Source organism: Chiloscyllium punctatum, unplaced genomic scaffold (genome assembly GCF_047496795.1).
Source record: "Chiloscyllium punctatum isolate Juve2018m unplaced genomic scaffold, sChiPun1.3 scaffold_441, whole genome shotgun sequence".
NCBI classification, from domain to species: domain Eukaryota; kingdom Metazoa; phylum Chordata; class Chondrichthyes; order Orectolobiformes; family Hemiscylliidae; genus Chiloscyllium; species Chiloscyllium punctatum.
Genome location: NW_027310175.1, coordinates 1 through 13,506, shown reverse-complemented (window position 1 = coordinate 13,506; position 13,506 = coordinate 1). Strand labels below are relative to the sequence as shown.

The 13,506-nt window shown below is 62.9% G+C and overlaps 1 protein-coding gene across 1 annotated transcript in view; it reads left to right on the top strand.

Annotated features, from left to right (window-relative positions):
- The window catches only part of LOC140472773 (U8 snoRNA-decapping enzyme-like), a 33,574-nt gene extending 20,074 nt beyond the window's left edge, over positions 1-13,500 (top strand). Inside the window, 3 exon segments of the mRNA XM_072567516.1 lie at positions 9,972-10,151; positions 10,153-10,251; positions 13,221-13,500. Coding sequence (XP_072423617.1) covers positions 9,972-10,151; positions 10,153-10,251; positions 13,221-13,403 — 462 coding nt within the window. The 3' untranslated portion in view covers positions 13,404-13,500.
- The last annotated feature ends 6 nt before the right edge of the window (positions 13,501-13,506 follow it).

The window sequence follows — 13,506 nt, the reverse complement described above, 5'->3', positions numbered from 1 at the left end:
GTTTGTACGTGTCTGTGTGTGTGTGCGCGCGTGTTTGTATTTGTGTGTGTGCGCGCGTTTGTACGTGCCTGGGGGGGTTGGGTGTGTGCGCGCCTGTTTGTGCGTGCCTGCGGGTGTGGGGGTGTGTGCGAGCGTGTTTGTACGTGCCTGTGGGTGTGGGTGTGTGTGCATGCGTGCGTGTTTGTACGTGCCTGCGGGGGTGTGTGCGCGCGTGTTTGTCCGTGCCTGTGGGGGTGTGTGCGCGCGTGTTTGAACGTGTGTGTGGGGCTTGTGTGCGTGCGTGTCTGTACGTGCCTGTGGGTGTGCGGGTGTGTGTGCGCGTGTTTGTACGTGCCTGTGGGTGCGCGCGCGTGTGTGTTTGTACGTGCCTGTGTGTGCGCGCGCGCGTGTTTGTACGTGCCTGTGTGCGCGCGCGCGTGTTTGTACGTGCCTGTGTGTGCGCGCGCGCGTGTTTGTACGTGCCTGTGTGTGCGCGCGCGCGTGTTTGTACGTGCCTGTGTGTGCGCGCGCGCGTGTTTGTACGTGCCTGTGTGTGCGCGCGCGCGTGTTTGTACGTGCCTGTGTGTGCGCGCGCGCGTGTTTGTACGTGCCTGTGTGTGCGCGCGCGCGTGTTTGTACGTGCCTGTGTGTGCGCGCGCGCGCGTGTTTGTACGTGCCTGTGTGTGCGCGCGCGCGTGTTTGTACGTGCCTGTGTGTGCGCACGCGCGTGTTTGTACGTGCCTGTGTGTGCGCGCGCGCGCGCGTGTTTGTACGTGTCTGTGTGTGCGCGCGTGTTTATACGTGCCTGTGGATGCGGGGCTGTGTGCGTGTGGGTGTGTGTGTGCGCGTGCGTGTTTGTACATGCCTGTGGGTATGGGGGTGGGTATGCGTGTTTGTACGTGCCTGTGGATGTGGGGCTGTGTGCGCGCGTGTTTGTACGTGCCTGTGGGGGTGGGGTTGTGCGCGCGCGTGTTTGTACGTGCCTGTGGGTGTGGGGCTGTGTGCGCGCGTGTGTTTGTACGTGCCTCTGTGTTTGCGCACGTGTTTGTACGTGGGTGTGGGGGTGTGTGCGCGCGTGTTTGTAGGTGCCTGTTGGTGTGGGGGTGTGTGCGTGCGTGTTTGTATGTGCCTGTGGGGGTGGGTGTGTGCGCGCGTGTTTGTAGGTGCCTGTGGGTGTGGGGCTGTGTGCGAGCGTGTGTTTGTACGTGCCTCTGTGTGTGCGCACGTGTTTGTACGTGGGTGTGGGGGTGTGTGCGCGCGTGTTTGTAGGTGCCTGTTGGTGTGGGGGTGTGTGCGTGCGTGTTTGTATGTGCCTGTGGGGGTGGGTGTGTGCGCGCGTGTTTGTAGGTGCCTGTGGGTGTGGGGGTGTGTGCGCACGTGTTTGTACGTGCCTGTGCGCGTGTGTTTGTACGTGCCTGTGGGTGTGGGGGTGTGTGCACATGTGTTTGTACGTGCCTGTGGGGGTGTGTGCGTGTATGTACGTGCCGGTGGGGGTGTGTGCGTGTTTGTAGGTGCCTGTGGGTGTGGGGGTGTGTGCGCGTGTTTGTGCGTGCCTGTGGGTGCGGGGGTTTGTGCGCGCGTGTTTGTGCGTGCCTGCGGGTGCGGGGGTGTGTGCGTGCGTGTTTGTACGTGCCTGCGGGGGTGTGTGCGCGCGTGTTTGTCCGTGCCTGTGGGTGTGGGGGTGTGTGCGCGCGTGTTTGAACGTGTGTGTGGGGCTTGTGTGCGTGCGTGTCTGTACGTGCCTGTGGGTGTGCGGGTGTGTGTGCGCGTGTTTGTACGTGCCTGTGGGTGCGCGCGCGTGTTTGTACGTGCCTGTGGGTGCGCGCGCGTGTTTGTACATGCCTGTGGGTGCGCGCGCGTGTTTGTACGTGCCTGTGGGTGCGCGCGCGTGTTTGTACGTGCCTGTGGGTGCGCGCGCGTGTGTGTTTGTACGTGCCTGTGTGTGCGCGCGCGCGTGTTTGTACGTGCCTGTGTGTGCGCGCGTGTTTGTACGTGCCTGTGTGTGCGCGCGCGCGCGTTTGTACGTGCCTGTGGGTGCGCGCGCGTGTGTGTTTGTACGTGCCTGTGTGTGCGCGCGCGCGTGTTTGTACGTGCCTGTGTGTGCGCGCGCGCGTGTTTGTACGTGCCTGTGTGTGCGCGCGCGCGTGTTTGTACGTGCCTGTGTGTGCGCGCGCGCGTGTTTGTACGTGCCTGTGTGTGCGCGCGCGCGCGCGCGTGTTTGTACGTGTCTGTGTGTGCGCGCGCGCGTGTTTGTACGTGCCTGTGTGTGCGCGCGCGCGTGTTTGTACGTGCCTGTGCGTGCGCGCGCGCGTGTTTGTACGTACCTGTGTGTGCGCACGCGCGCGTGTTTGTACGTACCTGTGTGTGCGCACGCGCGCGTGTTTGTACGTGCCTGTGTGTGCGCGCGCGCGTGTTTGTACGTGCCTGTGTGTGCGCGCGCGCGTGTTTGTACGTGCCTGTGTGTGCGCGCGTGTTTGTACGTGCCTGTGTGTGCGCGCAGCGCGCGCGTGTTTGTACGTGTCTGTGTGTGCGCGCGTGTTTATACGTGCCTGTGGATGCGGGGCTGTGTGCGTGTGGGTGTGTGTGTGCGCGTGCGTGTTTGTACATGCCTGTGGGTATGGGGGTGGGTATGCGTGTTTGTACGTGCCTGTGGATGTGGGGCTGTGTGCGCGCATGTTTGTACGTGCCTGTGGGTGTGGGGCTGTGTGCGCGCGTGTGTTTGTATGTGCCTCTGTGTTTGCGCACGTGTTTGTACGTGGGTGTGGGGGTGTGTGCGCGCGTGTTTGTAGGTGCCTGTTGGTGTGGGGGTGTGTGCGTGCGTGTTTGTATGTGCCTGTGGGGGTGGGTGTGTGCGCGCGTGTTTGTAGGTGCCTGTGGGTGTGGGGGTGTGTGCGCACGTGTTTGTACGTGCCTGTGCGCGTGTGTTTGTACGTGCCTGTGGGTGTGGGGGTGTGTGCACATGTGTTTGTACGTGCCTGTGGGGGTGTGTGCGTGTATGTACGTGCCGGTGGGGGTGTGTGCGTGTTTGTAGGTGCCTGTGGGTGTGGGGGTGTGTGCGCGTGTTTGTGCGTGCCTGCGGGTGCGGGGGTGTGTGCGTGCGTGTTTGTACGTGCCTGCGGGGGTGTGTGCGCGCGTGTTTGTCCGTGCCTGTGGGTGTGGGGGTGTGTGCGCGCGTGTTTGAACGTGTGTGTGGGGCTTGTGTGCGTGCGTGTCTGTACGTGCCTGTGGGTGTGCGGGTGTGTGTGCGCGTGTTTGTACGTGCCTGTGGGTGCGCGCGCGTGTTTGTACGTGCCTGTGGGTGCGCGCGCGTGTTTGTACATGCCTGTGGGTGCGCGCGCGTGTTTGTACGTGCCTGTGGGTGCGCGCGCGTGTTTGTACGTGCCTGTGGGTGCGCGCGCGTGTGTGTTTGTACGTGCCTGTGTGTGCGCGCGCGCGTGTTTGTACGTGCCTGTGTGCGCGCGCGCGTGTTTGTACGTGCCTGTGTGTGCGCGCGCGCGTTTGTACGTGCCTGTGTGTGCGCGCGCGCGTGTTTGTACGTGCCTGTGTGTGCGCGCGCGCGTGTTTATACGTGCCTGTGGGTATGGGGGTGGGTATGCGTGTTTGTACGTGCCTGTGGGTGTGGGGGGGTGTGTGAGTGCGTGTTTGTACGTGCCTGTGCGGGTGAGTGCGTGCGTGTTTGTACGTGCCTGTGGATGTGGGGCTGTGTGCGCACGTGTTTGTACGTGCCTGTGGGGATGGGGTTGTGCGCGCGCGTGTTTGTACGTGCCTGTGGGTGTGGGGCTGTGTGCGTGCGTGTGTGTTTGTACGTGCCTGTGTGTGTGTGTGTGTGTGTGTGTGCGCGCGTGTGTTTGTACGTGTCTGTGTGTGCGCACGTGTTTGTACGTGGGTGTGGGGGTGTGTGCGCGCGTGTTTGTAGGTGCCTGTTGGTGTGGTGTGGGGGTGTGTGCGTGCGTGTTTGTATGTGCCTGTGGGGGTGGGTGTGTGCGCGCGTGTTTGTAGGTGCCTGTGGGTGTGGGGGGGTGTGCGCGCATGTTTGTAGGTGCCTGTGGGTGTGGGGGTGTGTGCGCACATGTTTGTATGTGCCTGTGGGTGTGGGGGTGTGTGCACATGTGTTTGTACGTGCCTGTGGGGGTGGGGGTGTGTGCGTGTATGTACGTGCCGGTGGGGGTGTGTGCGTGTTTGTAGGTGCCTATGGGTGTGGGGGTGTGTGCGCGTGTTTGTACGTGTCTGTGGGTGTGGGGGGGTGTGCGTGCGTGTGTGTACATGCCTGTAGGGGTGGGGGTGTGTGCGTGTCTGTAGGTGCCTGTGGGTGGGTGTGTGTGTGTGCGCGTGTTTGTACATGCCTGTGGGTGTGGGGGGGTGTGCGTGCGTGTCTGTACATGCCTGTGGGTGTGTGTGTGTGCGTGTTTGTACGTGCCTGTGGGGGTGGGGGGGTGTGCGCGCGTGTTTGTACGTGCCTGTGGGGGTGGGGGTGAGTGCGTGCGTGTTTGTACGTGTCTGTGTGTGCGCGAGCGTGTTTGTACGTCTCTGTGTGTGCGCGCGCGTGTTTGTACGTGCCTGTGGGTGCGGGGGTGAGTGCGCGCGTGTTTGTGCTTGCGTGTGGGTGTGTGTGCGTGCGTGCGTGTTTGTACATGCCTGTGGGTATGGGGGTGGGTATGCGTGTTTGTACGTGCCTGTGGGTGTGGGGGGCGGTGTGTGCGTGCGTGTTTGTACGTGCCTGTGGGGGTGAGTGCGTGCGTGTTTGTACGTGCCTGTGGATGTGGGGCTGTGTGCGCGTGTGTTTGTACGTGCCTGTGGGGGTGGGGGTGTGTGCGCGCGTGTTTGTACGTGCCTGTGGGTGTGGGGGTGTGTGCGCGCGTAATTGTACGTGCCTGTGGGTGTGGGGGGGGGTGTGCGCATGAGTTTGTACGTGCCTCTGTGTGTGTGTGCGCGTGTGTGTTTGTACGTGCCTGTGGGGGGGGTGTGCGCGTGTTTGTACGTGCCTGTGGGTGTGGGGGTGTGCGCGCGCGTGTTTGTACGTGCCTGTGGGTGTGGGGGTGTCTGCGCGCGTGTTTGTACGTGCCTGTGGGGGTGGGGGTGAGTGCGCGCGTGTTTGTACGTGCCTGTGGGTGTGGGGGTTGTGCGCGCGTGTTTGTACGTGCCTGTGGGTGTGGGGGGGTGTGCGTGTGTGTTTGTACGTGCCTGTGGGTGTGGGGGGGTGCGCGTGTGTTTGTACGTGCCTGTGGGTGTGTGGGGGGGGGTGCGCGCCTGTTTGTACGTGCCTGTGGGTGTGGCGGGGGTGCGCGCGTGTTTGTACGTGCTTGTGGGTGTGGGGGGGGTGTGCGCGCGTGTTTGTACGTGCCTGTGGGTGTGGGGGGGTGTGCGTGCGTGTTTGTACGTGCCTGTGGGTGTGTGGGAGTGTGCGCGCGTGTTTGTACGTGTCTGTGTGTGTGTGCACGCGTGTTTGTATTTGTCTGTGTGTGTGCGCGCGTGTTTGTACGTGTCTGTGTGTGTACGCGCGTTTGTTTGTACGTGCCTGGGGGGTTAGGGTGTGTGCGCGCCTGTTTGTGCGTGCCTGTGGGTGCGGGGGTTTGTGTGCGCGTGTTTGTACGTGCCTGTGGGTGCGCGCGCGTGTGTGTTTGTACGTGCCTGTGTGTGCGCGCGCGCGTGTTTGTACGTGCCTGTGTGTGCGCGCGCGCGTGTTTGTACGTGCCTGTGTGTGCGCGCGCGCGCGTGTTTGTACGTGCCTGTGTGTGCGCGCGCGTGTGTTTGTTCGTGCCTGTGTGTGTGTGCGCGCGCGCGTGTTTGTATGTGCCTGTGGGTGTGGGGCTGTGTGCGCGCGTATGTTTGTACGTGCCTCTGTGTGTGTGTGTGCGCATGTGTTTGTACGTGCCTGTGGGGGTGTGTGCGCTTGTTTGTACGGGCCTGTGGGGGTGTGTGCGCGCACGTGTTTGTACGTGGGTGTGGGGGTGTGTGCGCGCGTGTTTGTAGGTGCCTGTTGGTGTGGGGGGGTGTGCGCGCGTGTTTGTAGGTGCCTGTGGGTGTGTGGGGGGGTGCGCGCGTGTTTGTAGGTGCCTGTGGGTGTGGGGGTGTGTGCGCACGTGTTTGTACGTGCCTGTGCGCGTGTGTTTGTACGTGCCTGTGGGTGTGGGGGTGTGTGCACATGTGTTTGTACGTGCCTGTGGGGGTGGGGGTGTGTGCGTGTATGTACGTGCCGGTGGGGGTGTGTGCGTGTTTGTAGGTGCCTGTGGGTGTGGGGGTGTGTGCGCGTGTTTGTATGTGCCTGTGGGTGTGGGGGGGTGTGCGTGCGTGTGTGTACATGCCTGTAGGGGTGGGGGTGTGTGCGTGTCTGTAGGTGCCTGTGGGTGTGTGTGTGTGTGTGCGCGTGTTTGTACGTGCCTGTGGGTGTGAGGGGGTGTGCGTGCGTGTCTGTACATGCTTGTAGGGGTGGGGGTGTGTGCGCGTGTTTGTACGTGCCTGTGGGTGTGGGGGTGTGCGTGCGTGTCTGTACATGCCTGTGGGTGTGTGTGTGTGCGTGTTTGTCCGTGTCTGTGGGTGTGGGGGGGGTGTGCGCGCGTGTTTGTACGTGTCTGTGGGTGTTGGGGGTGTGTGCCTGCGTGTGTGTTTGTACGTGCCTGTGGGGGTGGGGGGGTGTGCGCGCGTGTTTGTACGTGCCTGTGGGGGTGGGGGTGAGTGCGTGCGTGTTTGTACGTGTCTGTGCACGCGCGTGTTTGTACGTGTCTGTGTGTGCGCGCGCGTGTTTGTACGTCTCTGTGTGTGCGCGCGCGTGTTTGTACGTGCCTGTGGGTGCGGGGGTGAGTGCGCGCGTGTTTGTGCTTGCGTGTGGGGGTGAGTGCGTGCGTGTTTGTACGTGCCTGTGGATGGGGGGCTGTGTGCGCGTGTGTTTGTACGTGCCTGTGGGGGTGGGGGTGTGTGCGCGCGTGTTTGTACGTGCCTGTGGGTGTGGGGGTGTGTGCGCGCGTATTTGTACGTGCCTGTGGGTGTGGGGGGGTGTGCGCATGAGTTTGTACGTGCCTCGGTGTGTGTGTGCGCGTGTGTGTTTGTACGTGCCTGTGGGGGTGTGTGCGCGTGTTTGTATGTGCCTGTGGGTGTGGGGGTGTGTGCGCGCGTGTTTGTACGTGCCTGTGGGTGTTGGGGGTGTGTGCCTGCGTGTGTGTTTGTACGTGCCTGTGGGGGTGGGGGGGTGTGCGCGCGTGTTTGTACGTGCCTGTGGGGGTGGGGGTGAGTGCGTGCGTGTTTGTACGTGTCTGTGCGCGCGCGTGTTTGTACGTGTCTGTGTGTGCGCGCGCGTGTTTGTACGTCTCTGTGTGTGCGCGCGCGTGTTTGTACGTGCCTGTGGGTGCGGGGGTGAGTGCGCGCGTGTTTGTGCTTGCGTGTGGGGGTGAGTGCGTGCGTGTTTGTACGTGCCTGTGGATGGGGGGCTGTGTGCGCGTGTGTTTGTACGTGCCTGTGGGGGTGGGGGTGTGTGCGCGCGTGTTTGTACGTGCCTGTGGGTGTGGGGGTGTGTGCGCGCGTATTTGTACGTGCCTGTGGGTGTGGGGGGGTGTGCGCATGAGTTTGTACGTGCCTCGGTGTGTGTGTGTGTGTGCGCGTGTGTGTTTGTACGTGCCTGTGGGGGTGTGTGCGCGTGTTTGTATGTGCCTGTGGGTGTGGGGGTGTGTGCGCGCGTGTTTGTACGTGCCTGTGGGGGTGAGTGCGCGCGTGTTTGTACGTGCCTGTGGGTGTGGGGGTTGTGCGCGCGTGTTTGTACGTGCCTGTGGGTGTGGGGGGTGTGCGTGTGTGTTTATACGTGCCTGTGGGTGTGTGGGGGGGTGCGCGCGTGTTTGTACGTGCCTGTGGGTGTGGCGGGGGTGCGCGCGTGTTTGTACGTGCCTGTGGGTGTGGGGAGGTGTGCGCGCGTGTTTGTACGTGGGTGTGGGGGGGTGTGCGTGCGTGTTTGTACGTGCCTGTGGGTGTGGGGGTGTGTGTGCACGTGTTTGCACGTGTCTGTGTGCGTGTGTGTGTGCGCGCGTGTTTGTACGTGTCTGTGTGTGTGCGCGCGTGTTTGTACGTGTCTGTGTGTGTGTGCGCGCGTGTTTGTACGTGTCTGTGTGTGTGTGCACGCGTGTTTGTATTTGTCTGTGTGTGTGCGCGCGTGTTTGTACATGTCTGTGTGTGTACGCGCGTTTGTACGTGCCTGGGGGGGTTAGGGTGTGTGCGCGCCTGTTTGTGCGTGCCTGTGGGTGCGGGGGTTTGTGCGTGTGTGTTTGTGCGTGCCTGCGGGTGCGGGGGTGTGTGCGTGCGTGTTTGTACGTGCCTTTGGGTGTGGGGGTGTGTGCGCGCGTGTTTGTACGTGCCTGTGGGTGTGGGGGGTGTGTGCGCGCGTGGTTGAACGTGTGTGTGGGGCTTGTGTGCGTGCGTGTCTGTACGTGCCTGTGGGGGTGTGTGCGTGCGTGTCTGTACATGCCTGTGGGTGTGGGTGTGTGTGTGCGCGCATGTTTATACGTGCCTGTGGGTGTGGGGGGTGTGCGCGCGCGTGTTTGTACGAGCCTGTGGGTGTGGGGGTGTGCGTGCGTGTCTGTACATGCCTGTGGGTGTGTGTGTGTGCGTGTTTGTCCGTGTCTGTGGGTGTGGGGGGGGGTGTGCGCGCGTGTTTGTACGTGTCTGTGGGTGTTGGGGGTGTGTGCGTGCGTGTGTGTTTGTACGTGCCTGTGGGGGTGGGGGGTGTGCGCGCGTGTTTGTACGTGCCTGTGGGGGTGGGGGTGAGTGCGTGCGTGTTTGTTCATGTCTTGTGTGTGCGCGCGCGTGTTTGTACGTCTCTGTGTGTGCGCGCGCGTGTTTGTACGTGCCTGTGGGTGCGGGGGTTTGTGCTTGCGTGTGGGGGTGAGTGCGTGCGTGTTTGTACGTGCCTGTGGATGGGGGGCTGTGTGCGCGTGTGTTTGTACGTGCCTGTGGGGGTGGGGGTGTGTGTGCGCGCGTGTTTGTACGTGCCTGTGGGTGTGGGGGTGTGTGCGCGCGTATTTGTACGTGCCTTTGGGTGTGGGGGGGGTGTGCGCATGAGTTTGTACGTGCCTCGGTGTGTGTGTGTGTGTGCGCGTGTGTTTGTACGTGCCTGTGGGGGTGTGTGCGCGTGTTTGTATGTGCCTGTGGGTGTGGGGGTGTGTGCGCGCGTGTTTGTACGTGCCTGTGGGGGTGAGTGCGCGCGTGTTTGTACGTGCCTGTGGGTGTGGGGGTTGTGCGCGCGTGTTTGTACGTGCCTGTGGGGGTGAGTGCGCGCGTGTTTGTATGTGCCTGTGGGTGTGGGGGTGTGTGCGCGCGTGTTTGTACGTGCCTGTGGGGGGTGAGTGCGCGCGTGTTTGTACGTGCCTGTGGGTGTGGGGGTTGTGCGCGCGTGTGTGTACGTGCCTGTGGGTGTGGGGGGTGTGCGTGTGTGTGTGTGCGTGTGTGTTTGTACGTGCCTGTGGGTGTGTGGGGGTGGTGCGCGCGTGTTTGTACGTGCCTGTGGGTGTGGCGGGGGTGCGCGCGTGTTTGTACGTGGGGTGTGGGGGGGTGTGCGTGCGTGTTTGTACGTGTCTGTGTGTGTGGGAGTGTGCGCGCGTGTTTGTACGTGTCTGTGTGTGTGTGCGCGCGTGTTTGTACGTGCCTGTGGGTGTGGGGGGGTGTGCGCGCGTGTTTGTACGTGCCTGTGGGGGTGGGGGTGAGTGCGCGCGTGTTTGTACGTGCCTGTGGGTGTGGGGTTGTGTGCACGTGTGTTTGTACGTGCCTGTGGGGGTGGGGTTGTGTGCACGCGTGTTTGTACATGCCGTGGGGGTGTGTGCGCGTGTGTTTGTACGTGCCTGTGGGGGTGTGTGTGTATGTGTGGGTGGGGAAGGAGGAGGAGGGGGTGCGCGCGCACACACATTTGTATGGCCCTGTGCCTTTGCGAGGGTGTCTGTGTCTGTGACTGTGCCTGTGTGTGTGTCCTCCGCTCACATCCCTCCCTCCCCCCTCTGTCTGTCTCTCTCCGCTCTCAGATGCAGATGCGGTTTGACGGGAAGATTGGGTTCCCCCGGGGCGGGTTTGTGGATCTGCGGGACGGTACACTGGAGGATGGTCTGAACCGTGAGCTCTCCGAGGAGCTGGGCTGTGACCCCACGATGCTGTGCATCACCGAATCGGACTACGCCAGTTCCCATGCCACCGAGGGCCCTGCTCCAGAAGGTGGTCGCCCACTTCTACACCAAGAAGATCTCGCTGGAGGAGCTGCACAAGGTCGAGCTGTCCGCTGTTCAGGCCAAGGATCACGGCCGTGAGGTAAGGGAGCGATTTCCACCGCACACAGGCCGACAGGGGCACACACACACTGTCTCTCTGTCTCTGTCTCTCTCTGTCTGTCTCTCTGTCTGTCTCTCTCTGTGTCTCTGTCTGTCTGTGTCTCTGTCCTGTCTGTGTCCCTCTCCCCTGCCTCTCCCTCCCTCTCTCCCTCCCTCTCTCCCTCCCTCTCTCCCTCCCTCTCTCCCTCCCTCTCTCCCTCCCTCTCTCCCTCCCTCTCTCTCTCCCTCTCCCTCTCCCTCTCTCACACAAAGCACGGCAGGATCCCATGCTGTCACCCAGAGAGGCCGTGGGCCTGTTGTCCCGGACTCTGTGGGGATCAGGTGTACTCGGGTGGGAGTTAGCCTTGGTGAGGCTACCCCGTGGTTCACCCCGGAGTCGGGTGGGACACCAAATAGTACGTAACTGCCCCTCCCTCCCTCCCTCCCTCCCGCCACACCACCCCCGAATCAGCCCCAGTGTCCTGCACAGTCAGGTTCATTCCCCTCCTTCGTGTTCCCAGGCCCCGCTGTCAGTCTGGTTCCACCCGGTACACCCGCATCAGGAACAGTCCACATGTGAACTGAGGGAGGCTCGGGGGCTGTGGGAGGGTCAGTGCTGAGGGTAGTGGGGACTGTGGGAGGGTCAGCGCTGAGGGAGTGGGGGCTGTGGGAGGGTCAGCGCTGAGGGAGTGGGGGCTGTGGGAGGGTCAGTGCTGAGGGAGGGTCAGTGCTGAGGAGTGGGGGCTGTGGGAGGGTCAGTGCTGAGGGGAGGGTCAGTGCTGAGGGAGTGGGGGCTGTGGGAGGGTCAGTGCTGAGGGAGTGGGGGCTGTGGGAGGGTCAGTGCTGAGGGAGGGTCAGTGCTGAGGGAGGGTCAGTGCTGAGGGAGGGTCAGTGCTGAGGGAGGGTCAGTGCTGAGGGAGTGGGGCTGTGGGAGGGTCAGTGCTGAGGGGAGGGTCAGTGCTGAGGGAGGGTCAGTGCTGAGGGAGTGGGGGCTGAGGGGAGTGGGTGCTGAGGGAGGGTCAGTGCCGAGGGAGTGGGTGCTGAGGGAGGGTCAGTGCCGAGGGAGTGGGTGCTGAGGGAGGGTCAGTGCCGAGGGAGTGGGTGCTGAGGGAGGGTCAGTGCCGAGGGAGTGGGTGCTGAGGGAGGGTCAGTGCCGAGGGAGTGGGTGCTGTGGGAGGGTCAGTGCCGAGGGAGTGGGTGCTGTGGGAGGGTCAGTGCTGAGGGAGTGGGGGCTGTGGGAGGGTCAGTGCTGAGGGAGTGGGGGCTGTGGGAGGGTCAGTGCTGAGGGAGGGTCAGTGCCCAGCGCCCCCCCCCTCTGCCCTGTGCTGGGTGTAAATACCCCATAGGCTCGGGATGATGAAGAGTGTTCTCTCCAGCTCCTGAAGCCAGCCCACTGATCCACAACCAAGGTTCCCCTGAGGCTGCCATTATCCCTTTTATATCGATGGGCAGCTTGTCACTATATGATCTGGCACATTCGCTTTTGATTGCAATCGCTGATTGATTCCAGAGCTCTGTCATTGATTGGGAAACACTTGGGGTCATGCTGCTGGTGATTTGTTCATGTCTGCCTGGCCTTGAAGTGTATTCACATGACCATATACTCAAAATACACACACAGACACAGCTTGCTGTCTATTCCTGGCTCACTCCTCCTCCCCTCCCTTCTCGCTGTTCGTTGTGTAAATGTGCATGTTGTGTGTTGGACGCGTGCTCTCTTTCTTTCTCATGTCTGTCTATCTCTCTCGATGGTGTGTCTCTGTGTGTCGTGTGTCTCTCTTTTTCTCTCTTTGTCAATGTGTCCCTCCATCTGTCTCTCTCTGTCATGTGTCACTTTGGCTGATTGCCTGTCACAGGCCTCTGCCTGTTGTGTCTTCCCACCTCTGCCTCAGTGCTTAAGGACCAGGGGGCTATGGGAGGGTCTGCGCTGAGGGAGCGGGTGCTGTGGGAGGGTCAGTGCTGAGGGAGTGGGCACTGTGGGAGGGTCAGTGCTGAGGGAGGGTCAGTGCTGAGGGAGCGGGGGCTGTGGGAGGGTCAGTGCTGAGGGAGCGGGGGGCCGTGGGAGGGTCAGTGCTGAGGGAGCGGGGGCCGTGGGAGGGTCAGTGCTGAGGGAGCGGGGGGCTGTGGGAGGGTCAGCGCTGAGGGAGTGGGCGCTGTGGGTGGGTCAGCGCTGAGGGAGTGGGCGCTGTGGGAGGGTCAGTGCTGAGGGAGTGGGCGCTGTGGGAGGGTCAGTGCTGAGGGAGCGGGCGCTGTGGGAGGGTCAGTGCTGAGGGAGCGGGCGCTGTGGGAGGGTCACTGCTGTGGGATGGTCAGTTCTGAGGGAGGGGTCTGTTGTGTCTCGACGCTGTTCTCCGCCTGTTGTACCTCTCTCCACCCGTCTCTCCCTCTGCCTGTCGTGTGTGTCTCTGTCAGTCTGTCACTGTCTGTGCATGTCCATGGCTGTTTCTCTCTGCCTGTTCCACCGCGGTCCGCCCCGTCTCTCTGTCTGTTCCACCGCGGTCCGCCCGTCTCTCTGCCTGTTCCACCACGGTCCGCCCGTCTCTCTGCCTGTTCCACCGCGGTCCGCCCGTCTCTGCCTGTTCCACCGCGGTCCGCGGTCCGCCGTCTCTCTGCCTGTTCCACCGCGGTCCGCCCGTCTCTCTGCCTGTTCCACCGCGGTCCGCCCGTCTCTCTGCCTGTTCCACCGCGGTCCGCCCGTCTCTCTGCCCTGTTCCACCGCGGTCCGCCCGTCTCTCTGCCTGTTCCACCGCGGTCCGCCCGTCTCTCTGCCTGTTCCACCGCGGTCCGCCCGTCTCTCTGCCTGTTCCACCGCGGTCCGCCCGTCTCTCTGCCTGTTCCACCGCGGTCCGCCCGTCTCTCTGCCTGTGTTAGCCGCTCGGCGGTGTGAGGTTTGCTGCCTGTGTTTGCCCGAGCGCCTGACTGACCGCTCCCCCTCACCGGTTTCTCACTCTGCTGACTGTATGCCCACAGGTGATGGGGATAATCCGGGTCCCTCTGTACACGCTGCGGGACGGATTCGGTGGGCTGCCCGCCTTCCTGACCAACACCTTCATTGGGAATGCCAAGGAGCAGCTGATCTCTGCCCTGCGGACCCTGCGCCTACTGAGTGAAGCTGAACTCCAGGCCGCTATCAGCGCCAGTCGCGTTGGCTAGTGTTGGCACCTCTGCCAACTTCCCCCCCACCCCCCCCAAGGCTTCGTGGAGCACCTGGCTGGCGATGGGAGCCCTCGCACTCTCACTCTCACTCACCCTGACA